The sequence below is a fragment of the Lampetra fluviatilis genome, chromosome 3 (genome assembly GCF_964198595.1).
Source record: "Lampetra fluviatilis chromosome 3, kcLamFluv1.1, whole genome shotgun sequence".
Taxonomy (NCBI): Eukaryota; Metazoa; Chordata; class Hyperoartia; order Petromyzontiformes; family Petromyzontidae; genus Lampetra; species Lampetra fluviatilis.
Genome location: NC_136277.1, coordinates 30,763,467 through 30,791,136, shown reverse-complemented (window position 1 = coordinate 30,791,136; position 27,670 = coordinate 30,763,467). Strand labels below are relative to the sequence as shown.

The 27,670-nt window shown below is 42.0% G+C and overlaps 1 protein-coding gene across 1 annotated transcript; it reads left to right on the top strand.

Moving 5' to 3' along the window:
- Positions 1-827: 827 nt before the first annotated feature.
- On the top strand, positions 828-21,756 carry LOC144949801 (aminopeptidase N-like). The gene is made up of 20 exons (XM_078879747.1): positions 828-1,408; positions 3,030-3,172; positions 3,781-3,917; positions 4,347-4,473; positions 5,305-5,459; positions 6,526-6,639; positions 9,693-9,836; positions 11,346-11,411; positions 11,559-11,624; positions 12,506-12,678; positions 13,369-13,442; positions 13,749-13,882; positions 14,663-14,718; positions 14,998-15,145; positions 16,919-17,013; positions 17,455-17,562; positions 19,538-19,705; positions 20,417-20,557; positions 20,682-20,763; positions 21,601-21,756. Exons 1-20 carry the CDS (start codon positions 828-830, stop codon positions 21,754-21,756), a joined length of 2,868 nt encoding a protein of 955 aa, XP_078735873.1.
- Positions 21,757-27,670: the final 5,914 nt, after the last annotated feature.

The following is a 27,670-nucleotide window of genomic DNA, read 5'->3' as shown; positions in this document are numbered from 1 at the left end:
AAATATATCACTTCACAACCCGCTCTCGCAAACATAGATAATCTGTTATTAAGCAATGTTTGGTGACCACGCCAGAGATCGCAGAATATTCACGAAACTCCTGTCAAAGAAAAGCTGCATCTGCATTAAGACACAAGACTCTAAATATAATCTTGATCTGAAGCTTTCGTGACTGCAGGAATCCATACTCTTTGGTTCTTTCGGTAGAGTCATGTAGGGATAAAATAAAATAAATCACATTTCGGGCACAACACAAGCGTCCGTCATCACCTGTCATCACCTGATGACGGACGCTTGTGTTGCGCCCGAAACGTGATTTATTTTATTTTAGCCCTACGTGACTTTACCGAAATAACTCTAGATATACTCTAACAGATATGCTGAACACAAGATATGGTAGTGGGGAACATTGCCTTGATAATAAATACAAACGACCACAAAGCCATGACTCACAGCATCTAGGCCTGCACCTCCCCAACTAATTTAATTCATTCTCAGAATGCTTTGAGGGCTCAGCAAATCATCTGTGTTCGCGAGGACTATTTAGAGCCCTACTCTGGGCCACTATTGGTTGCTCTAGAAATCGGTGTGGGTAAACATTAACCACGCTCACAAACACAATCAGTTGAAAACTACCGCAACCTCGAACTCCTGGTGGTGACACCGGCACTCAGCTATTGGTGGTCACACCAGCAGCCGGCTCTGACATAATCCGTCTCTGCTCATAACTCATCACCCCCACCGACTCCGTGTGCTAACGGGTCCTCCTCCTTCCCCGTGCAGTGTTTTGTATATGTATAGTTAGGCTTGCGTGCTCAAAAAAAATAATGTCGACCATCACAGTGAGCAAGTTGTTGCTGGTTTTGCTGGGGGTCCTTTCCGTGGGGATGCTCTCCGCTATCATCGCTCTTTCCGTACTCTATTCCAACGAGGTGAACGCCAACAAAGAGCCAGCTGCTCCTGCACCCACCGAGAAGCCCCCTCCGACCATTCGCCCCGATCCCTGGAAGAACATTCGCCTCCCTAAGGACCTGGTGCCCATCAGCTACAAGGTGAAGCTCTGGCCAAAGCTAGAACCGGACCCCGTCACCAAACTCTACACGTTCAGCGGCGACTCGACCGTCGAGTTCCAGTGTCTGGTCCCAACGAGCGTCGTCGTCATCCACAGCAACAAACTCAACTACACCGCGAAGGGCGACCGCTTGGCCCTCCTCAAAGACTCCTCGGGGAACGATCTGGAGGTGACAAGCTCCTGGCTGGAGCCCAAGAACCAGTACCTGGTGCTGGAGCTGAAGGCTCCGCTGCAAAAGGATGCGACCTACACGATGGCCACCGAGTTCGTGGGCGAGCTGGCCGATGACCTCGCGGGCTTCTACCGCAGCGAGTACACGGAGGGTGGAGTTCGCAAGTACGTGTGTGTGTGTGCGGCCGGATTTATTCTCACAAGGAATGGAGGGGGCTCTAGCCCCCCTTAACTTTAGAAACTTGGGGGGTGGGGGAAGGGAGAAGACACTTTAAGGTAGTCTAACCCTCACACAAATAGTTTAGTCCCATCATTAAAATCCGCGTGTACAAGAGGAATAAACTGATTGACTTAAAACTTTCCAGTAGAATGTGTCATTCAACTATTTGCATGTCCATTTCTGTAAAATCATTAAATTGCACGCAAAACTAAATGTAACATCAAAACCTGTAATGTACTACAGTAGGTTAAGTGACAATGCCACTCTAGCTGAGGGGACAGGCTAAATAAGCTCAAATCATAGGTAGAGATGACGTATTTTTTTTTTAGGAATGTGCCTATAATTATTATTTTTATCTTAATTGTAAATTACTGAAAATAAATAAAGGTGCCCGGTTTGGGGGACCATTACCCCCCCCGCCCCCCCAACTCCACCCATGACTAAAATGATTCTGTAATCTGCTGCGGAGATTCCTTACCTTGTAACCTTGGTGCACTAAACCGTGGCACATCGCGACCTGTCACCTCGGCTGCAGCACCTCTATTCACATCTCGGAGTTAGCCCACCACTAATCCATGCTACTCTATCCAGCGCCGTCACATTACAATCGCACGCACACACACATTTTAAAGGTTCAGGGCAACTATACTGCACCGTCACCACTACCCATCCTAATCCACTTCCGCTCGCAAGCACAATACACAACTCTCGCGATTGCACGCGCAGGCACACGCAACTTTCACAATTCACAGCCCATTAACGTGTCACTTCTTTAACACCCATGAAGACGTTGCAATTTATTCCCCCGCCGCCACTAGGGGGCGGTGGCTAAAAAGTCTCATGCATTTGCTGATGCTTCAAACTCTTGACTGCCCTTACCATACCGCATGAAAGGCACAAGACCCAGAAAGGGATTGTGACATTATGAGACCAATTGTAGTCACCTCTGACACCGCCATCTTGGTGGTCACTAGCCACCAGTGTGAGGCGTTGGCGGCTTGGTACGTCACCCCTGCGCGGCCTTACACTTGTATTGGTATGCACTGCATTTAAAAAATATATATTATGCATGGGAACAAGATATGTTGTGAATGGTTATATCAGTAAAATTTAAAGTGATAATAATATATAAACATTGCCTAGAGGACAATCAACTTGGAATCGGAGCTATGTCCAGGTGTGAGATGGATTGGGGGATCGCAGAACCCGTGACAGATGGCGACAGTGTAGACCGCCATTCATCCAGCAGTGGATAGACAATGGCTGATGATAGGTATAGAAAGGGCCTGACCTTTAACAGGGGTAGGGAGTTGATAAAAAAAAGAAACAGCTAAATTGTTTGTTTAATTTTGCATCATTTACCCACAATCCATCATGGCAGCACATAATACATTTTATCGCAGTTGCTTTCCAAACGGAAGCCTTCAAGTATAATACTGAATCTTGCTAATTTGAGCTGAAAGTTGTTCTACCCACTCCCATCACTGCATGAATGCGGACCCATCGTCACCGATCATGTTTCACTTCTCTCTAAATTATTATGCTGTCCCTCACCTTCCCTCACAGGGTTGTGGCCACCACGCAGATGCAGCCCACGGACGCACGCAAGGCCTTCCCGTGCTTCGACGAGCCGGCCATGAAGGCTACGTTTGACGTGACGATTAGACACAAACCCGAGTACAAGGCCATCTCAAACATGCCCATAATAAGTGAGAAACCCCACGATCACAATTATTGTCATGCTCATCCAGTGGCCTTGCTATCGAGAGTGCAGGCGGTGAAACTGCACCAGGGCTTGTGGGGTGCAGGGAACTCGGCGCTGGGTTACAAAGAGGAAGGGAAATTGAACAGGGAGCCACATTTCATTTCCTACACCGAGGCCCAAGTCAAAACACGTGAAGCCACTTTGCACATATTCATTATTTCACTACAAGTGCAGCTAGTATGAAGAAAGTGTGGGCACTGAATGTGCAGTGGACTTGCGGAATTAATGTTTGTTTCAGTAGGACGTATTAGAAGTGAAAATGCTTAATGTTGTGTTGTAGACAGAAAACTTGGGATATAAAATGGTAAAACAAACAATAATCGCAAACAATTTCATTGTTTTAAACAAGAATAGAAAAATATGGTAACTATCATAATGCACTACACCAGTCACTGATTTCCTATACCAAAGCCCATGAGAGCACTGGACTATTTGGCTTCCTGGGCTCATTGAAAAATACTAACAAAACAGAAAAGTTTAAAAAAATGCAATTTAATTTCACGAAGACAAAGAGCTCGTTAACATGATGATGAACCTATTATACATTTCCAGATGAAAAAAACATCACAGTTGGGACAATTATCTGGAGAGAAACCACGTTCAACACAACTCTCAAGATGTCCACCTACCTGCTGGCCTTCATCGTGTGTGAATTTACTAACATAGAGAAAAAAGAAAATGGCGCACAGGTGTGTATTGAACATTCCTCACCTTAAATCACCGAAGTCAATCCCACAGGTCAAATACCCAAAGTAAATATAATTTACACCCTTGATGACAATGTCACGGTAGAAGTCCAGTTGGGAGGAAACAGTGCTGTCTGCTCCGTGTTGCATTCACGCCAAACAAGATGTGGCCAATTGAGGTACCTGAAAATCATTAGCATGGCCAACATGAATATTTCATGTACGCATTATCCTTATTTGGTAATGTAGTGTGCAGTACACTGTCATCAGGACCCAATGGATTTGCTATACTTGTATTGAAGGTAAAACTGAAGCAAAACACAAGAGCAGCTATCATTAGTGTCTCTCAAAATCCCCACAATGTGCTCAACTCCATGAAGAACGAGACAGTGATCATCGGCTAACGTTACTCTATCACCTGTGTGTGTGCAGATTCGCATCTGGGCACGGCCGCAGGCGGTGGAAGATGGCCAGGCAGACTATGCCCTCAATATCACCGGCAACATTCTCAACTTCTTTGCGGATTACTACAAAGTGGCCTACCCGCTTCCCAAGTCTGGTAGGCACCTAACTAACTGCCACGATGTGTGCGCACCAACTCAGGGTCCTTCTCAAACTCCAGTCCTCACGGACAACTGTGGCAGTATCGCTCGTGCTTCACTGGTGTAATGTGCATTACACGACATTGCGCGGTGGCGCGGTTCCACACCACCGACTGCATAGGCTGGTTGTTGACTAATAATGGACTATAAATGAATGTACGGTATCTGTCGTAGGTATTCAACCATGGAAACTCAGGTGGCCAAATACAGCATTTCTTTGAAACACTTTCTGACGGAACCTTTTCTTCAATGCCCAACACCTGATTATTGATAAATATGAATCCTGCATCTTGGTGGATCACAGGAACTGGAGTTTTTGATGACATGATTCATTATTTTGAATTACCTCAATGCGTATAAATGAGCATCCAAAATACATAAATTCCAATTTCTACACAGAATTGTAATGTTAGAAAAAATGGAACACTATATTCCACTAGAATAAAGCTAAAGAACAAGATTAATATCTTGAAAGATGTTCAATTGTGAGACACTATTTATCAACAGCACACCAATGTCTTAATCACCAACCATGGTGCAGCAAATTGCCAGGTCATGTGTTTTGGCCGTTTTGTAAAGATAGGATTTTCACCCTTAGTCTGCACAGGCACATAAGCAGTTTTACTTAAAAATGTAATTTACTCAAACATTTTACCTGGATAGTCGGTTGATGGGCATTCTCGTTTGCAAGTGGTTTCCAAGTTAATATATCCCATCGACCATATCTGTTAAGGAGTGCCAAGCTCCTGGCCGGCGGCTCACAAATCTCGGCTGTCCATGCACCTCAGACCAGATCGCGCTGCCGGACTTTGCCGCCGGCGCGATGGAGAACTGGGGCCTGGTGACGTACCGCGAGACGGCGCTGCTGTACGACCCGGTGCAGTCGTCCAACGGCAACAAGGAGTGGGTGGCTTCGGTAGTGGCGCACGAGCTGGCGCATCAGGTACCGCACACAGGCACTGTGGTGAACAACGCTGCTGTTCTTAGAGACTGCTGCTTCCAAATAGCTTCGTACATTTTCCGGCCCCGGATAACATCAGTGGAGAGTGACGTCTGAATCAGTCCTGGACAGCCTAGCTTGCCAACCCCGCACTGACTCAGTATGAAGAATGGTCAAACCCCATGACCAACACAGCAAGGGGAGGCCTTCATCCAAGAGTGGATGGACAATGGGCTGTACTGAATAATACTATCCATAACTATAGGTGAAATCAAATGAACACAAATGGCAATAAAAATAAATGTGTACATAAATGTATCCTAACTCCAAGGGATATTTTTACAAAGAGATACAAATTTAACCGCTGAGTATACAGTTGAAAAAGCTACATTCAGAGGTTGTGGTGAAAAAGGTCCTCGGGCCTTGAAAATTGTCAGGTGATTTCCCATTGCAACATTCTGCGTTCATAATGGGAGTTTTAGTATAAAAACATGCTTTACTTTGTGATGTTTATTAAGTACACTTGGGATATATTTTGTTTAAAAAAAACTACAGGCAATAAATAAAATGCTTTTGGCCGATATAACAAACCTTTGTTGCCATCATAAAGCACAGGTTACTCATTTCCCACTCCAAAGGCCATGAAAGAGATGGGCAGCATTTTAAAAAGCCTTACGGTACTTGACTCAGCAGAAAGAAAATTTGAAAACAGGTGTGTTCAAATTTGCTTAGATGGCCAAGGCCAAACGCTTACAGAGATGTTGACCTTCAATCTGCATATCTCATGGCAGCAGTATTTACACAAACTTGTGATCATGCCAACCCAGCTTCATGCCAATAATCTTTAATGCCTATCACCAAGCCTTCACAACGGTGTACTTATCTTTGCACATTGCATATTTGCCTTCTCAACTCCACACATTTGGAATCCCACATTGATGGGCCCGACCTTTGTACCAATCACATGACACAGATGTCGGAGAATAAAATATCATATCGAATATTGCACACATATGTATAATAGAGTTTGTGATAACATGCATATTTTTATGTTCACCGCTGAATGCAGTGGTTCGGGAATCTGGTCACGCTGAAATGGTGGAACGACCTCTGGCTAAACGAGGGCTTTGCTACCTATGTGCAGTACCTGGGAGCAGACTATGCTGAACCATCTTGGGAAATGGTAACAATCATGATCATGACAGTCCACTCACATTATCTATCCTTATCTTATGTTTTCATTTCTAAGGATACTTCTCAACTTTATCCCAACTGTGTTATCAATTCTAGATTTGAAGCTTTCGTGACTGCAAGGATTCATATTCTTAGGTTTTTTCGGTAAAGTCACGTAGGTAAAAAAAAAAGTCACAGCTATCGTGCTGTGACTGTTCCACCTGAAGATGGAAGCTTGTGTTGCCTCTGAAACGTCGTGATTTTATTTACATTTTATTTTTTATTTTCCTTTTATTAATTGAAAAATTTTATTTTATTTTATTCTTCTTCCGATTTAAAGCTTTCGTGACTGCAGGGATTCATCTTCTTGGTTTTTTTCGGTAAAGTCACGTAGAAGGGAAGTAATAAAATAATAAAAATAAAACATAATAAAATGAAACAATTCTCACGACGTTTCGGCCACAACGCAAGCAGCCGTCCTCAGGTGAAGAATGAGACACTTCAAGCTAGGAACTTACATATAAGCTGGGTTGGGGGTGGTAGAAGAGCGCCTTAACAAAAAGAATGTGCATATCAAGATGAGTTTAGCATATACATGGGAAATGCGCAGGGGACGGGGGGGCTTCAAAGTCATACCATGCCCACGCACTATGCAGGATCAAGAGCACCAAGGGGGGGTGCAGGGATTAGCATTAACAAAGGAAAGGAATGCCAATGATATGTAGCTGTAGTAACTAAACAACACCGTAGAAAACTAAGGTATAAACTACATACAAAGACTAAAATATAAACTGCATAGCACCATCAGTATACTTACTATACTCTACAATAAGCTGAGTTACTAACAGCAAGTAATACATTACAATACTACGTCGTAAAAGTTATATAATATGCTTCCATCTAAACTTTATTCTCTTATTTCCCTTCTAAGTGACTTTACCGAAAGAACCAAGAAGATGTACCTTTTTGCTCTTAAGGCTAATGGTTACTCCGACTATACAATCCGCAAAGCCATCTCTCCAACCATCAAGAAAGATCCTGTTGAGGAGCCTTTCAAGACCATCACCTTACCCTACATTGCTGGGGTCACAAAAAAGATCTCCAAAATCCTGATTAAACACAAGATCCAGGTCCGATTCAACACAGTACATAAAATCCGTGATCTGGTACCGTCTGTAAAAGATGTGGTTCCAGACATACAGCACCCTGGTGTCTACAAACTAAGTTGCCTCTGTGGTAGCAGTTACATTGGACAAACCAAACGACATGTCTCGGACCGCATCCGTGAACATAAAGCTGACCTGAAACACGGTAGGACAATCACCTCAGCCGTGGCAGATCACTGTTACAACTCAGTGGGCTCACATGACATTGACTTCTCCAAGACAGAGGTTCTCTGCAAGCCACCTGGCTATCATGAGAGATTCGTTCATGAGGCGATCCACATATACAAACACAGAGACAATTTTAATCGAGAAGATGGATTCTGGCTTAGCAATCATTGGAAGGACGTAATAAACCATTTTGATACACATTAGGGTAGGTAGAATAATACATAGTGTTATGTTGAAATGTGGTTTATTGCAATACAGTATATAATTTAATGTTGGGTTTATCTATGGCAGTATATAGTACGGTATATGCTCGGTTGATGTAAGAGAATAAAGTTTAGATGGAAGCATATTATATAACTTTTACGACGTAGTATTGTAATGTATTACTTGCTGTTAGTAACTCAGCTTATTGTAGAGTATAGTAAGTATACTGATGGTGCTATGCAGTTTATATTTTAGTCTTTGTATGTAGTTTATACCTTAGTTTTCTACGGTGTTGTTTAGTTACTGCAGCTACATATCATTGGCATTCCTTTCCTTTGTTAATGCTAATCCCTGCACCCCCCCTTGGTGCTCTTGATCCTGCATAGTGCGTGGGCATGGTATGACTTTGAAGCCCCCCCGCCCCCTGCGCATTTCCCATGTATATGCTAAACTCATCTTGATATGCACATTCTTTTTGTTAAGGCGCTCTTCTACCACCCCCAACCCAGCTTATATGTAAGTTCCTAGCTTGAAGTGTCTCATTCTTCACCTGAGGACGGCTGCTTGCGTTGTGGGCGAAACGTCGTGAGAATTGTTTCATTTTATTATGTTTTATTTTTATTATTTTATTACTTCCCTTCTACGTGACTTTACCGAAAAAAAACCAAGAAGATTTATTTTATTCGTTTTTACCTACGTGACTTTACCGAAAAAACCCAAGAATATGTGTTATCAATGTCATGTCATGAGAGGAATAATGAATTTGCACCTCTTGCTTAGGAATGCAACATCTTATGTGAGAGAATAGGCTATGGTATCTGATACCACAGAGTTCCCTCTGAGATCTCTTCATGTGACCGCTGGTCTACACAGGTGGTGGGCAACACTTTCCAACTCGCTCCAGATATGAAAGTAATGTTCGATACATGACAGTCAAACTGATATGTTCAGTTCTCGGTGGTTGGAATTTATCCAAATAAAGTATAAAACAAAAAGGTACATCTTCTTGGTTCTTTCGGTAAAGTCACTTAGAAGGGAAATAATACAATAATAAAAATAAAACATTATAAAATAATATTTTTTTCATATTATTATATTTTTTATTGTTTTATTGTTATTTTTATTATTTTATTATTTCGCTTCTACGTGACTTTACCGAAAGAAGCAAGAAGATGAATCCCTGCAGTCACGAAAGCTTTAAATCGAAAAAATGTACATGTTTCTTTTGTATAGTTATTGGTGATGTGGCCGAGATTATCAACATGCGACACTTACAAACCCGGTTTACTCACAGGCAGCTGCTCGAATTCCAACCCAGGTTCTCAGCAGTGCCAGCTCCGTGAACCAAAATCTGACTTCTGATCCACCCAATCAAATTCCCTATTCATATCACCGTTTGCATAACATATCATTTATGATGCAGTTCAGCTAATCGCTTTGAAATTTTACTTTTTTTTACAAAGGAAATAAAAAGGTGAACGGTTCAGAAATGACAAACAGAATGTCTCATGTTTGCGACAAACAGAAAGAACTTTTCGCGATATCGGAGCTGCAACATGTGTTCTCCATGGACAGCCTGGCCTCCTCTCATCCTCTGTCTTCTGATGAATCAGACATCAACACACCGGAAGAAATCAGTGAGCTTTTCGACTCCATCTCCTACAGCAAGGTACAATCCCGTCTGGTTTCTTACATTGGTCAACAAAAAAAAAAAAATATTTCTGGCCTGGACTTTTGCAGATGTTTTAGACTAATTTCAGGGTGCCGATTCCAAATCTGATCTCAGATTTGCTCTATCACATCTCATTTTATGCTATCGGCATACCCAATTTTCATTGATTTTACCCGAAATTAACTCTGTCACTTATGATTGCAAGTTGTTGCGAGTCGGTGACTGCTTTAGTGTTAAAATATGGTGCTGTATTTTTAGGATAGTGTGTTTATAATATAATTTTATGTAGATATCCACATATATTTAATATTTTTCTTCTGCAGTTTTTATTGAAAATGCAATATTTGATATCTCAAAAACCTGATGTGATAGACAAAAACTGATGCCAGATTTGGAATTAGCACCCCAAAATTACCTTAAAACCGTTGGAATACTTAATACCAGAAAAAGTGTGTTGACCAGTGTTAATCTCAAAATCACCTCAGTGCCTATAGTGACAGCTGTTTTTTCAAGAATACTAAATATTTACGTGGATAATTAAACCCCTGTTAAAATCAGGTCATTGCAAACAGTTGTATGTAATATTAATTCTAGATATTATGCAAAAAATGCATCGGTGATAGTGTCACCTAAAAAATAACTGCTGTTAGAGGCAAGGGCAGATATCATTAACCATACTTTACTTGTTTTGCCTTGACAACCCAAGTACAGATTGTGATGTTAAGAGGTAAAGAGGAGGGCATAGGATCTAATAAGATTGCGGGAACTTCAGCCGTGGATCTGCCCATGGTCAGATAACTTAAGAGAACAAAATATCTGTACAAACTTTGTTAGAACATCAGACAGGTTACCAAGAAGAGGGGGTCAATTCAGTCCATATAGATTAATATGGCAGGAAATCACAGACAAGCTGGAAGACAGCAAGAAACCGGGCCAATAATTTCCTAAGCTTTGTGGTCTCCATTGTCAATGAATGCATGATATGTTTTGACTCCACATAGCATTTTAGGAAACCCCAAAATAATACTCGATTCAAACGATGGATTATAGTTCAAGCTAGTTTTAACCACCGGATTTATAAGGATGGGTTTAATAATTCCTCTTCTTTGCTATTTCAATGAATTATCATTATTCAGGGTTGCGATTTGACACATTCCATTCAAAATACTAATACAAAATGTTGATTTGATTCACGTATCGTGACCTTACAAACAGTACTGATAAATTGATATTGTTACACGTTTGGGCTATACACATTAGATGAGTGGACATACATTTGTTTAAATGTTTAATGCTTTGCATAAGCTTAAGGTTAAAATTTGCAGAATTAGTTTAACACTCCAAAGATTTCGAGAGCCTAAAATGTTTATGATTATCGAGTTTTAGTGGAAGTTTCCAAAACCCTGATCCTAAATAAGGTATTTACCAATTTAGGAAAAACATCTCCTATGTATTTTACCTGCTGCCTTGTTCTAAAGAGTGTGTATTCTATATTTCTCATTTCAGGGTGGATCTGTGCTCCGTATGTTGTCATCATTTCTCACCGAGCCTGTGTTTGTAGAAGGACTAAATGTAAGTCTGTCATGAATAAAAAAGAGCCATTGAATTATTGGACAATAATTAGTTTTGTGCAACAACGTTCAGATAATGTGCGCGTGCATTGTCAGTGTGTGGTGTCCCAAGTATATGTTGATGGAAGCTTCGCATGTGTGCATGCAGACTTACCTCCTGGCTAACCAGCTCAGCAATGCAGCAGTGGATGACCTGTGGGCTCACCAGCAGCAGGTAAAGAGTCACACTGGCACCGTGATGCACACACAACATCCATCCCTGTCTGCAACAAAGTGAGAATAATGTCCAAAGGAGAGGTGGCTGAGCGGCAGAGGTAGAGTACTGAACAGGATCGTGAGTGTTCCACTAACATATATCAGATCATGGCATCAAACCCTGGACTCGCACTTAACATAAAAATCACATGAGGTAGCCGGGTAGTGGAGGAGGTAACAGCACCAAGTTGGCACCATTGAGATCCTGAGTTTAAATCAAGGCAGCCAGATTATCAAATGTAGTGAGTTAATGGTCTTACTAAGAGTATGAATCCTTGCAGTCACGAAAGCTTCAAATCTAGAATTTAATGGTCTTAGCTCGATCACCGATTAGTGCACACACAAAAATTGTTTACATTATATTTGGTTCTGCAGGTAATTTTGAAAATGTATATCTCTGAGGATCAAATATATTAATTTAACTTTCATACGATAAACATTACTCTCAGTATGAAGATGGGTAAGAAAGTGCTGATCCTACTGTGTGGAACAGAGGTCACTTGAAAGGATCTTAGAGGTAACTCTGATATCTGCTTCCATGTCCTGGAGAGTTGCACTTAGATGAAGAATTGCACTTAACGCAAAACGTAAAGACAACAAGTGGGATGCTACAAGAGCAGGGGTTAACTTTACAACCGCTGGGAGATCTGGTACAAAGAAGTTGATGAAGGTGAGGTGTGGTGACATCAAAACATTATCCCAGACATTTCTCTTGGTCCTCAGTTTCATTGACTAGAATAGTAGCCCTCATTTCAACTTATTTCTCAGTCACAATGCACGCGAATCTGATTTATTTTACTGGATAGTTGGCCAACCGCAAATGTCCGATTGCCGATGCAGGCGGTGGACAAAAACAACGTGAATCTCCCAAAAACGGTGAAAGAGATCATGGACACATGGACGCTTCAGATGGGCTACCCTGTGATCAAGCTCGATACGAGCAACGGCAAGGTCACCCAGAACCACTTCCTGATCGACCCCGAAGCGGTCGTTGAGCGGCCATCACCCTTCAAGTGAGTATCCCCATGTACCTCCTGCTCACAGGATGAACACATTGTACAATTAACCTCAGACAACAAGCGAGCCCAGACAAGCATTTCATTAAGACCTTTGGGTAAAGCCAATGAGCCAGTTTGAATGAGTCAGTGTTTCTATGGTCGGTATTTTTTTGGCGAGTTACTTTGAAATTGTACCGTATTCCGTGGCGGCACAGTGGTTAGCACATTATGCTATAAATCTGCGCAACTACCGAAGTGCGATTCCCATCCACGGCTACCATCACTGCTGAGAGATATCTGAACCAGTCCCAATCCCTTCTGCCTCACCAACCCACACTGACCAACCAGCGTGGTGTACTATGGTCAAACAACGCCCATGGCTGACAGCATGGGGACGCTTTCATCCAGCAGTGGATTAACAAAGGGATGTACACATTCATCGAGATAAAATAATCTGTGTCATTATAAAACTCAAGTGTAAGCCAATGTTGTTTTATGATGGTGCATAGTTTCACAATGTAAAATTCACCTTCAATGATTACAGTATTATGGAATACAATAAAACAATTCTCCGATGAGAACTGGGTAAATTATATATAGGTCTCTGAGAATCTATCCCATATTAATACATTTGAAAAAAGTAATGTCCTGCAAAAACTGAATTATAAATGTGAATAAAATATAATGACCAATATATGTTTACAGTTACCAGTGGCATGTGCCCATCACATGGAAGAAGGATGGACCCACTAACACTGTGTGGTTACTGGGAGTTCAAGGTAAGCACTTTCTCATCGTGTTTTGATTTTTGTGTAAATATTCTATGACAGGGATTGAGTAATTCATACTTTGTCCAATGCAAGTGATGCTAATAGAAAAACGACTAATGTAATAATTTCTCAATTCTACTTTCAACATTGTACTGTTTTAAATATATGTATGGAGATAAACTTGCTGTGCATTCCTCTTTCATTTTCTCATTTAATCATACAGTTGTGAAATGATCAAACTGCAAGCTGTAATGTCACTCTGGTCCCTGTTACCTATGTCTTTGTTGCCATCCATTGGTTTCTGCATGATGCCAGAGTCTACCTTTACCGAGCTACAGAGTACTGACAAATGGATCCTGCTCAACGTCGATGAACAGGGATACTACCGTGTCAACTACGATGTTGCCAACTGGAATCGCTTGCTGGCTCAGCTGGAAACTGACCTCGAAGTATGTGAATCAAACATATTTTTTTTACCTAAACATGAAGATACAATGTATTTTTAGAACAATTTTGTGAATCCACTGCAAAATGAAGGCCTCTACATACTCTCCTTGTCACGTGTTATTTCACCATACTTCACCATGCTGCTCAGTGTGGTTTTGTGAAGGCAGGGAGCATTAACGTGGGAGCATAGAGAACAGTCCACCAATGGATGTTACAGCACTACCCTCTGCTACCCAAAACGTAACCCCACAGCAGCCTATAATAACCTGCTGTGCAAGGTAGTCACCTATTCCAAGCATATTCCAGACTCAACTCTGCTTAGCTTCTGAGATCTCACGAGATCGGGCGCATTCGGCTTTATCCAATCATAGGCATTAGGGTAAACTACAGATTTTTAAACCTTGTACATGTCTCCTATTAACGTCAATACACGAATTATATCTGTTAACAAGCTCCTGATACACTTTATTCAACACAGTCAGTATTATTTTGTTTACAACATTCATTGATGCATAAACCGAGGTAATTGATATATCTTGGCTTTGTAGCAGACACACGCGCACCTCCAATTAGCACGGTTGGCTACGTATGGTGCGAAAAAAGTTCAACATACATTATACATCAGTGAGAGGGGCATCTATACATTGATCACCCTGTATAACACAAAAACCTATGGACGTCATATATTTCAAATGAGAAAAATACAGAGGAATGGTGACATTTAAGAGGTACTCTTCCGAGCTGTACATTACATTTCACAATTGATTGCATTTTATTTTCAGATGATACCCGTGATCAACAGAGCACAAATCATTGACGATGCCTTTAACTTGGCCAGGTGAGAACAACAATAAGGTAACAAGAAGCACAGTTGTAGCACGTAAAGCTGCATAATAAATGTGTACATATGTAGTCATCATTATCACCCTTGATCTGTTCACGGCTGGATGAAAGCTTCCCCCAAGCTGTTGCCATCTCTCTTGGCTTTGCACAAAGCATAGAGAGGTGCAGGCTTGGAATTCAACTTAAGAGACAGAAATAGGAACACATGGATTACAAGCAAACCTAATCCAGAATATTATTTCATGGTCCTCTTCCTCCTACCCACCCACTGCAGGGCAAAACACATAGACGTGGAGCTGGCTCTGAAAACCACACTCTACCTGGTCAATGAGCGCAAGTACCAGCCCTGGCAGGCGACCATCTCCAGCATTTCCTACTTCAAGCAGATGCTTGACCGCTCTGCGGTATTTGGAAACATGCAGGTATAACACACGCAAACATCCGATGCCGATTGATGCAAGCATCAGCGCATGTATAATACATAACATGTACAACAGTGAAGAACAGGTCTGTCGGAAAGACAGCGTCTGAATGACGCTGTCTTTCCGACAGACCTGTTCTTCACCGGAGGACGGCTGCTTGCGTTGTGGCCGAAACGTCTTGAGAATTATTTTATTAAGTTTTATTTTTATTATTTTATTATTTCCCTTCTACGTGACTTTACCGAAAGAACCAAGAAGATGAATCCCTGCAGTCACGAAAGCTTTAAATCGAAATGTACAACAGTGTTAGGAACAATGTGTTCTCGAAAAAAATTGGCAGACATACTGTACCACATCATGCAAATAACTGGGTTTTTGTTGGGACACACCTCCAAAGAATAAAAAATATAAAAAATCTCCCCGCTAACTACATTTTTTTACAGCATGCAAAGCTACACTGGAAATGTGCTAACTATTGTCTTCATGCAAATGAAGCTTGAAATAATAAACCGGACACATTACACTGGTCAACAAAAAAAACACTTTTTTCTGGCCTGGACTTTTGCAGCTGTTTTAGACTAATTTCAGGGTGCCGATTCCAAATCTGATCTCAGTTATGCTCTATCACATCATTTTTATGCTATCGGCACACCCCATTTTCATTGATTTTACCCGAAATTAACTGTCACTTATGATTGCAAGTTGTTGCGAGTCAGTGACTGCTTTAGTGTTAAAATATGGTGCTATATTTTTAGGATAGTGTGTTTATAATATAATTTTATGTAGATATCCACATTTATTTAATATTTTTCTTCTGCAGTTTTTATTGATAATGCAATATTTGATATCTCAAAAGCCTGATGTGATAGACAAAAACTGATGCCAGATTTGGAATCAGCATCCCAAAATTACATTAAAACCGTTGGAATACCTTATGCCAGAAAAAGTGTGTTGACCAGTGTTATCAATGTGAGCATTCATGTGGCAAAGATCACGACCAGTTCCATTCCCCATCGTAGCAGCCTCGACTTTGAGTCGGAGCTCACTTTATCTCCTGCCCAGCGTGGCCAGGCTCCACCCTCGGCCCTGCACCCATCTGGATCGCCCAGAGGGCTCCGTGCCTTGCCCACAGGTGCAACTGGTAGAACGGGCTGTTACCCCCAATTCTACTGTCTATCAATCTCCCAGCGGCACGCGCTCCAGTCACTCATTCCACGTCAGTACACATATATCCTTCTGCGTTTTGCACTCGTGTATATCTCAAGACATCTCAAACTATTTTGCAAACTCATCACACGTGACATTTATCCATTTATCCTGAGCCCAAATTTTTGTTGCATTTTTTTACGAGGCCCTTATAACATTTCCTGTAGTTCATTCCACTGAATTAATGTTTTCAGCAAATCTGAGATTATTAATATTTTCTCCATGAATGTAGATGCCTTTGTTTTTCTCATCGAATAATTGGAAAATATCTTCCTTCTAATTTTTCTGTGAATAAATTGGGTATAAGAGTATCACTTCGGCCAACGACCTTTTTAATATGCATTTTGATGCTTTCTTCATACAGTCTTAGTGTAGCTGATGTAAATAGTCATTTTGTAAATAGCCTTTGAATAAATGCAAAATCTAAAAGCATTGCTAATGCCATCCATTTTTGTAAATAGTAAAAGCCAGCCAATTCGGCTCTTTGTAAATGTGTGTTTTTCAGCCGACTTGGAATGTTAATGTTGATGAGCCTATTTCGTGTGAAAACTCTCGGTCCTTATGCAGAAATACATCCTGCAGCAAGTCTTACCACTGTACAATCACTACGATAACCTTGTGAGCAGCAACTGGAACGATGTCCCACCAGGGCATGCTGACCAGTGAGTTGCAAACCTCTCAGCCACACTTGCAAACAGTACATGCAAGCAAGTCTGGCAGCAAAATAACAAAAAGTTTGAAACTTGAAAGTTAATATTAATTTAACATTACTTTGTGCCTGTGCTGGCAGATATAGTATGTGCAATTTCCCTTCATAATTAAGCTCAGAAGTTGGAAACATGATGAACAGTACTGTGTACAGAGTATGAATGTGGATTAAAGGACGTTTTGCTTCACGACCCTGTACTGACAAGTAAATTGTTTACCTGTAAATTATGACCAAATTTGAAATTTAGTTTCAAGTGCCAATATATAACTTTTCCATTTCAATAAAAATAGCAAACATTTAAAATTGTGATGTTAGTAAATGTAAGTGTTTGTATGCAATGATGCCTGTTGTGTGCCTTTCGTACTCTTCATTTCCCACAACATTCGGTGTGCAGGTATAACCAAGTCAACGCTATCTCGCTCGCATGCTCCTACAACCATGCCCCTTGTAAGCAGAAGGCAATTGCTATCTACCATGCATGGATGCAAGATTCCACCTTCATGTAAGTCATGTAATACTCACAAAGCTCCATCTTTATTCTACATTTTGTAAATAAATCCAACGGCTAATTTGTAATTTAATGTCAAGTAACTTATGAAGACAGTATGTACAAAGTGGCCTAATAAAAATAAAAAATATAATTAAAACTTGAATATGTTTATAATAGTATATGTAAATGATACTGAAAAGCAGTCCAGACATTATACAAACATTGTGATAAGACTACAATATTGGAATGGTAATATTAGTAGAATTTACGGCCGAGATGTGGGAAAAAAACAATAATTCAGAGACTGATTGTGGAACTTCAACCGAGAAGATGGGTACAAACTGAGCAATCATCGGAAGGACGTTATTAACCAGGTAAAGTCTTAACTTACTGTGATGTTTCCATCCTAACTGCCAATGTCAGCTGTTATTTCCGACTCTCTGAGTACATCACCAGGTTAAATGTCTGTGAGGCGGCCCAGCCACAGGAGGATCCCCACCACCTCTGGTGGCTGAGACCGTCTCACATTGACACGCTAATCTCTCACATTTGCGTGCAAGTTCCTTCTCTAGTTCTAGATTTGAAGCTTTCGTGACTGCAAGGATTCATATTCTTAGGTTTTTTCGGTAAAGTCACGTAGGTAAAACATTAAAATTAATAAAAGTAAAATAAAATAAAAAATAAAAATCACGACGTTTCGGAAGCAACACAAGCTTCCGTCTTCAGGTGGAACCGTCACAGCCCGACAGCTGTATCAAGTAAATGAGAGATTACAGGAGATACCACTCCGTATATATAATGGTTGAGGGGGGGGGGAAGGGGGGGAAGGGGCAGGGATGGCCCACTTTTTATTATTATGGTAAGGTGCGGTTTGAGACTATGAATAGAATAGACTGCATAAAAAAAGACTGAGCCTTTATTATGGAGAGGTTCGGTTTGTGACTACGCCTAGCCTACATAATAAAAGTGTGAAAAAAGAAGAAAGCTAAACCTGGTAGAACAACAAAAACAACAAGCAGTTCTAAAGAAATTCGTTTTCAATTTATAATAGGAGGTGGTGGCAAATATAAATGCGTGTTCGTTTTTTCTATGTATGTTTTAAATTAAAACAATGTATTGTTAAAATAACCGTTGAAAAGGTAAAAAACTCAACTTCTCTAGCTCCGCCCACTTACCCTTGGGTTGGGCCCACCAAAATCCTATATAAACTCTTGTTGCAGCAGCTCTTTCTCCTGTGTCAGAAGTTCTCCTGCTGTTTGTTTCACCTGATGACGGTTGCTTGTGTTGCGATCGAAACGTCGTGATTTATTTTATTTTATACCCACGTGACTTTACCAAAAGAGCCAAAGAGTACGAATGTATGTATGTTGAACTTCTTTAGCACCGTGCGTAGACAACCGTGCTAATCGGAGGGGTGGGAAAAAAACAACTAAACACAAAAAGCAGTTCTAAAGAAATTCGTTTTCAATTTATAATACGAGGTGGTTGCAAATATAAATGCTTGTTTGTTTTTTCTATGTATTACTCTTTAGTTCTTTCGGTAAAGTCACGTATAAAGATAAAATAATAAATTAAATACTAGCATACGACGTTTCGATTGCAACAAAACTTCGTATGCTAGTATTTAATTTATTATTTTATCTGTATACGTGACTTTACCAAAACAACCAAAAGGTAATTCCTGCAGTCACGAAAGCTCCAAATTAAGTTTTTTCTATGTATGTTTTAAATTAAAACAATGTATTGTTAAAATAACCATTGAAAAGGTAAAAAACTCAACTTTTTGTTTGTTGGCATATAGAATCCTTTCAAACCGAATAGATAAAAAAAGAATTAAAAAATGTGGCCCTCTCCCGAAAATACATTATGTTCTGACATCTTCTGTACCGACAACTGAATAGCTTTCAAAGACAAACTAATTTTGGAAAGTGATTTTTCTCCACGCATTGTCTTGTTTTGTTTGTGCCTTCGTGGCCGCTGTGTGCAGTATCCACGCGAACCTCAAGTCGACGGTTTACTGCGCGGCGATTGCCGCGGGTGGGCAGGCCGAGTGGGACTTTGGTTGGAAGATGTTCAAGGAGACGTCGCTCGCCACGGAGGCCGATAAACTCCGGGATGCACTGGCTTGCAGCGAGGAGACCTGGATCCTCAACCGGTGCTGCAAACATACACGTAGATTCTTCTGACGTCTCTCGGAAACGTTTAGTAACCCAGGATTCGTCAACTACACGTGTCAACCCAACAATGTTTTTCAAGATATCCCTGCCCGGGATGTTTAGTGAATACCCAGAGGTTTTTTTCTTTCCAGTATGGGATAATAGGAGTGTGCAGCGAAAAAAAAACATTCCAGTCATACAAAGGAACAACATGCTTATTCTGCAAGTGATAGAAATTACAGTTATTTAAATCTGAGATTGATTCCTTTTGTCAGTTTTTTTTTACCATGTATTGCCAATAACTGATGCAATTCCTGGGCTAAAATGTGATAGTGGCAGTAGACCTAGCTGATAAGCACAGATATTTTATCAGTTGTGTAGTATTCAGTTGTGTAGATAATCACATACTCGACAACCATTAGCACGTGCAGTGAGGTGTCTGCAGAATGTAGGAAGCTAAAATCTATTTTTGCCCATTTGTTTTACTTTCTTTAAATGTCTTCGTATTATATTACATTATGCTTTGTAAACACAATGCCTCCCAGGAAAAAAGGACATGTTATATTAATTAACTCTCCTGGTTAAAAGTTTACAATAACCCTTGATAAAAAATATATAAAACAAAACCTGTATTATGGAGGAGTGATGGTGCGTACGTTTGAAAGTAAACTGCTATCTTATAGATCCTCGTCCTTGTGTGCACTGTGCAGGTATCTGGAGTACACCCTGGACCCCACGAAGATTCGGAAACAGGACGCAACCAATACCATCGTGAGGATTGCCAGAAACGTTGTGGGGCAGTCTCTGGCTTGGGACTTCATCCGAGCCAACTGGAAGTACATCTTCATAGAGTAAGTTCAACTTCATGCGCACTGCATCCCACTTTCATTGCCAGACGGGTGTACGGAGATCAAGGCTCGTGCGTTCCTGCTTCACGTGTTGATGTGTGTACGCGTGTCCTCTGATTGGTCGCAGGTACGGAGGAGGCTCCTTTTCCTTTTCACGCCTCATTGAAGGAGTTACGGGACGATTCTCCACAGAATATGAGCTCAAGCAGGTGAGGAAAGCACACGCTCAGCCACAGTGACATGGACTCGTGAAATACCCATCAATGTTATTCATTGCGTGAGTGCACGCATATACTGTGCGTATGAGTGAGTACATACACGATGTACGTGAATTATTTTTGCTTGTGTTGTGGTTATTGCAAACATGATCCCTTGTATAAAGGTGTCAGTTTTTGTACCAGTTGAAAGGATAACAACCTATTACTATATTTTGCCACTGGTAAAAGAGATATCTCATAGTGTAAATGCTTATCCCGAGCTCTCAATACTCTGATAGTGCACTGTTTTTGAGTTGTATGCCTTTTAGCGTCATCTGGTCCAACACTAATGGAGACTAGGCTCTAAGAAAAGCTGTCTCGGGTGTGGACCAATAAACTTCAAGGACAGTGCATATCATTGTCATTATCATAGTTGTTTCTTTTTGTTTGCATTTTGACTGCTTGTGTTGTGGTTATTGCAAACATGATCCCTTGTATAAAGGTCTCCGTTTTTGTACCAATTGAAAGGGTAAAAACCTATTACTATTTTAGAGGTGTGATGAGAACAGATGAAGTGAATAATCACTTCCTTCACTTAGTTGTTTCTCACATTTTGCCTACGTTAATTCCAGTGTCAGAGTTAACGAGCGTGCAGGTGGTGCAATTGCACAGGGGTCCATGGGCCAAAAGGGACCTAGGTCCCAAGCTACAAAGAGAGCAAAAATTGGATATGGGGCCCTATTTTATTCCTTGCACCAGGGTCCATGCCACCGCACAATACAACGCTTTTCGAGTCCCTAATTATCTCCGCCCGACTGAGCTCACCTCTCCCTTCTCGCCTCTGCTCAGCTCGAGCAGTTCAAGGTCGACAACCAGGAAGTCGGCTTCGGGTCCGGAACACGAGCCCTCGAGCAGGCCCTGGAGCGCACCAAAGCCAACATCAAATGGCGTGCAGACAACGAGAAACGGATTGGCGAATGGTTCATCGCCAACATCAGCCCATAGGAGGCCCACAGCCCACGGGATGACGCAAAACATATTTCACCGTCTGCAATGAGTTTCTATTCAAATAAATAATTTGGTGTAAAAAATATATTCACTGCATCCGAAGTGCATTTATTTGGCGAAATATAAATGTAAACATTTTTCATGAGTGTTGTATATTTAGGCTTTTTTCCAAATATTAATATTAAGAATATTTCTGCCAATATATATTTTTAAATAATTGATCGGGGCAAGCATGGGGCATGCAAGGGTGAGGCACACCCCACCCCTCACACCCAGCTGCCTTACAACTCGAGGGAGGAGGCCTTAAAGAGCCATTAAACAATAAACTCCGAGGCAAAGGGAGGTTAACGATGATCTGCAAAATCTCCACATTGTCAAAGGACCATATGACATGACCTCCCCGGACGTTTTGGACAGTTCACAAACAAATCTCCAGAGCCGTAAAACACAGGCACATAGCAGGGACAATCGGACGTTACAACTGGCGTTTTGTTTTTACGATAAAAGTTCGAAACTTAGCGACAATAAAAGATCGACATTATAGACTGCCATATTAAGAACCAGACTGCAGTCTACATTAGTGGCTTTATTATTACTTCCCTTATTTTACTCGTATTCACCGCATATATATATATATTTTCGTATTGTATCTTTCTATCTACGTGACTTTACCAAGAGAACCAAGGAATATGAATTCCGGCAGTCAAGAAAGTGAAAACTTAGTTATATCTCCAACCTCAGGATATCAAAATATAACTCGAGAATAAAACACCGATCCCTGGCGTCACAGACTGAGAACAAAGCTGAGCAAAACCCTCGGAATCGCGGTGGTAACAACTAATGGTACATTACAAATCTCGGTTAAACATAAACCAAGTAATAATCATGAGGTATTAGACCTAGGGCAACTCAAAAGAGATACAAGGAAAATAGGTCAAACACACAAGACCAGATAATATGTATTCCACGGATTCAGAGCCTCTCCGGCCGCTTTTGTCCAACAATTTGACACAACACAGGGTAGCAATAAAATATATATTTAAGGGCGTCTCCCCTCGATATAGCAAACACCACGAAGGCAGAGGGGGGGGGGGGAATTCAAACAAAAACAGAAACATGGTGATCGAAAGCAGCCAATCAAAGGTCAAAAGGGGGGGGGCAGCGGCCACGGGAGGAGAACGGTGTCAGAGGGCATCTGTTTTTTTTCTCTCGCAAGAGACGCGCAGAGAGGGGAGAGAATTTCACACTTAAGCAAGGACACAGATCATGCAAGTCAGTACTGCGGCGGGCAGGCTCCGGGGCATGGCCTCGAGATCAACAAAAGAAGGGCGAGGTGATGCTAGGTGCTGAGTTCGGCATGGAGCGACAGAATATCGCTGAAAGTTGTACTCTACATTTATCCTGATGTTTTGAGTCGCTTGCAGAGTCAATGATTGCGATAAGTTGTATTGTACTAAGCTGTCAGAGTTGTGTAAGAGGTGTGCGAATACAATTTACAAGTTGTGAGAGTGAGTGAACCAGCCAGCGACGAGCAGCTCACAGCAGGAGCCCTCTTGGAGGAAGGGGCGGAGAGCACGGAAGTTGAGCAACGACACAAGGCGAAGCCCTGAAGGAAGGGTGGCAGAGGCATTACTGAATGCCAGTGCGAAGCCGGCAGCTGCACGTCAAAGGAGAGAGACTGGAGCAGTGGAAAGAGCCTGAGCCAGCGTAGCCCTGAAGTAAGGGCGGGTGTCCGTGTGAAGCTGGCAGGTGCACGATAAAAAAATTAACCCGTAAAAACAAAGTTTTTCACTATAAATCCTTTATATACGTGGCGGCTAGAGTCCTCTCGTCCTCTGGCTTGAGATGGCTGCCACCTATGGGTCAGATGATTGTCTGCCAGCATTAAGCAATTGGTAATTAAATATTTATTTATTTCCCCCTAAACAGTGTAAAATTTTTGAAAAAAATGTTCACGAAAATTAATTGTCACGCACAACGAGTCTGTGTGGAAAATGTCAGCTCGATTGGATCACGGGAAGTGGGTTAAAAAACGATCGAAAGATTTGCACGGTCGTAAGCAAGCAAGCACGCAAGCACGCACGCAAGCAAGCGAACTTAATATAAAGGATTTAAAAAGAGCACAGAGCAGGGGAAAGAGCCTAACCAGCCACCTGTGAGCAAGAGTGTCAGCGCCGGCAAGAGCGTCGTGGGTTCGACCCACACACACACCGACAAGCACCAGCTGGGAACCAAGACAAGAGTGAGGGACAGCGACCAGCGGACGAGTTGCGAGCGCTATCTGACGACGGAATCATCGCGCACCGCCGACGGCGAGCATCGTGCCAACTCAACCAACCAGCAGTGGGGAGAGCTGGAAACGCCAAGAGGAAGAGTACATTTCGATTTAAAGCTTTCGTGACTGCAGGGATTCATATTATTGGTTCTTTCGGTAAAGTCACGTAGAAGGGAAATAATACAATTTCAACCGAGAAGATGGATTCTGGCTTAGCAATCATTGGAAGGATTTGATACACCATTTCGGGTCTTAATTGATTGTGTTCACGCTTACGGTGACTTTCAGACCGCATTCCATTCTCTTTCTCTGCCCCCTCCTCCGTTCCGAGCATAGATGGACTCGTCCGTCTGAACAACCGCCAGTTGCTGTCCGTGGTGCTGACGTTAAGAAAAAAACGCCACTTTTTTAAAAATGTCTTGCTGTGGGTTTCACACCTGATGATGATTGCTTGTGTTGCAATCGAAACGTCGTGATAATTGTATTGTTAAATTTGTATTATTTTATGATTCCCCTTCTACGTGACTTTACCGAAAGAACCAAGAAGAGGAAGAGTGTTGGCACAGGCAAGAGCGCCGTGTGTTCAATACACACACACGTACACACACAGGTATACACACACATACACCCTCCCAGCAGCTCCTGCTGAGAACCCGAGGTTTTTTCAGCACAAGGAACGCCGTACCGCGTAAGCCGCCAAGTCAACAAGTGGCAAAGAAGACACACACACATAACACGCATATCGGGACTAATAAGATTGTTCCAAAAAGTTATCTTTGTCTTCTTGGTTCTTTCGGTAAAGTCACGTAGAAGGGAAGTAATAAAATAATAAAAATAAAACATAATAAAACAATTCTCACGACGTTTCGGCCACAACGCAAGCAGCCATCCTCAGGCGAAGAATGAAACACCCCAAGCTTGGAGCGTATATTTAAGCTGGGTTAGAGGGGGGGAGGTGGGAAGAAGAGCGCCTAAACAAAATAATTTGCATATCAAGAGGAATTCAGCATATGGAAAATGCGTAGGAGGTGGGCGGGGGGGGTTCCAAATCAATACTATGCCCGTGCATTATGCAGGATTAGCAGCATCAAAGGGGGGGGGGAAAGGGGGGGAGCATTAACAAAGGAAAGGAATGTTAATAGTATGTAGCTGTAGTTACTAAACAACCACGTAAAAAACTACAGTATAAACTGCATGACAAACTAAAGTATAAACTACATAGCATCATCAGTAAACTTACTATACTCTACAATAAGCTGAGTTACTAACAGTAAGTAATACATGAAAAATTCTACGTTGTAAAAAATTATATAATAAGCTTCCATCTAAACTTTATTCTCTTACATCACACGCGTCTATACCGTACTATATACTTCCATAGGCAAAACCAACATTAAATTACATACTGTATTGCTATAAACCACCCTATACCTTATACATTTTTAATATAACACTATGTATTATTCTACCCACCCTAATGTGTATCAAAATGGTTTATTACGTCCTTCCAGTGATTGCTAAGCCAGAATCCATCTTCTCGGTTAAAATTGTCTCTGTGTTTGTAAATGTGGATCGCCTCATGTACGAATCTCTCATGATAGCCAGATGGCTTGCAGAGAACCTCTGTCTTGGAGAAGTCAATGTCATGTGAGCCCACTGAGTTGTAACAGTGATCTGCCACGGCTGAGGTGTTTGTCCTACAGTGTTTCAGGTCAGCTTTATGTTCACGGATGCGGTCCGAGACATGTCGTTTGGTTTCCCCAATGTAACTGCTACCACAGAGGCAACTTAGTTTGTAGACACCAGGGTACTGTATGTCTGGAACCACATCTTTTACAGACGGTACCAGATCACGGATTTTATGTACTGTGTTGAATCGGACCTGGATCTTGTGTTTAATCAGGATTTTGGAGATCTTTTTTGTGACCCCAGCAATGTAGGGTAAGGTGATGGTCTTGAAAGGCTCCTCAACAGGATCTTTCTTGGTGGTTGGAGTGATGGCTTTGCGGATTGTGTAGTCGGAGTAACCATTAGCCTTAAGAGCTTGGCGTACGTGTTTGAGTTCACTGGAAATGTGTTCATGGTCGGAGATGCATTGGGCTCTATGATATAGAGTCTTGATGAGAGAATTCTTCTGGGATGGATGGTGGTGGGAATCCGGTTTTAGATAAGCATCCGTGTGGGTGGCTTTCCTGTAGACAGAGTGGCTCATTGAACCATCAGGTCTCCTTTTGATTAGGACATCCAAAAAGGGTAGCTTGCCATCATTTTCGACTTCCATGGTGAATCTGATGGCTGGGTGTATGGAATTGATATGGTCGAGAAATTGGTCTAGAGCAGGCCGGCCATGTGGCCAGATGACAAAAGTGTCGTCTACGTACCTCTTCCATAAGGTCGGGCGTAGAGTCGCAGTCTGGATGGCGTCCGTCTCAAATTTCTCCATGAAGATGTTGGCTACAACCGGAGATAAGGGGGAGCCCATTGGGGTGCCCTCAATTTGCTTGTAGAAGGTTCCATTCCAGGTGAAGTATGTATTGGTTAAGCAGTGTCTCACCAGGGGGGGTACCCCAGCATTCAGTCCTTGATGAACCAAGTCTTCAATGATTGCGATGGTGTCAGGCACAGGCACCTTGGTGAACAAGGAAACCACATCAAAACTGACAAGCAGGTCGTCTGGGGACAGGGCAATCCCCTTGATTGTTGATACCAGGTCAGTAGAGTTTAGTACTGCAGAGGTGGTTTTTCCAGTGAAAGGCCGTAGGATTTCGGACAAAAAACGAGCCAGTTTGTAAGTCGGGGAGTTGATAGTAGAGACAATGGGACGAAGAGGTGTATCTTCTTTATGTATCTTTGGCAAGCCGTACAATCTTGGTGGCCTGGCTGCAGAAGGTTTCAAGGTTCATCAAGGACTGAATGCTGGGGTACCCCCCCTGGTGAGACACTGCTTAACCAATACATACTTCACCTGGAATGGAACCTTCTACAAGCAAATTGAGGGCACCCCAATGGGCTCCCCCTTATCTCCGGTTGTAGCCAACATCTTCATGGAGAAATTTGAGACGGACGCCATCCAGACTGCGACTCTACGCCCGACCTTATGGAAGAGGTACGTAGACGACACTTTTGTCATCTGGCCACATGGCCGGCCTGCTCTAGACCAATTTCTCGACCATATCAATTCCATACACCCAGCCATCAGATTCACCATGGAAGTCGAAAATGATGGCAAGCTACCCTTTTTGGATGTCCTAATCAAAAGGAGACCTGATGGTTCAATGAGCCACTCTGTCTACAGGAAAGCCACCCACACGGATGCTTATCTAAAACCGGATTCCCACCACCATCCATCCCAGAAGAATTCTCTCATCAAGACTCTATATCATAGAGCCCAATGCATCTCCGACCATGAACACATTTCCAGTGAACTCAAACACGTACGCCAAGCTCTTAAGGCTAATGGTTACTCCGACTACACAATCCGCAAAGCCATCACTCCAACCACCAAGAAAGATCCTGTTGAGGAGCCTTTCAAGACCATCACCTTACCCTACATTGCTGGGGTCACAAAAAAGATCTCCAAAATCCTGATTAAACACAAGATCCAGGTCCGATTCAACACAGTACATAAAATCCGTG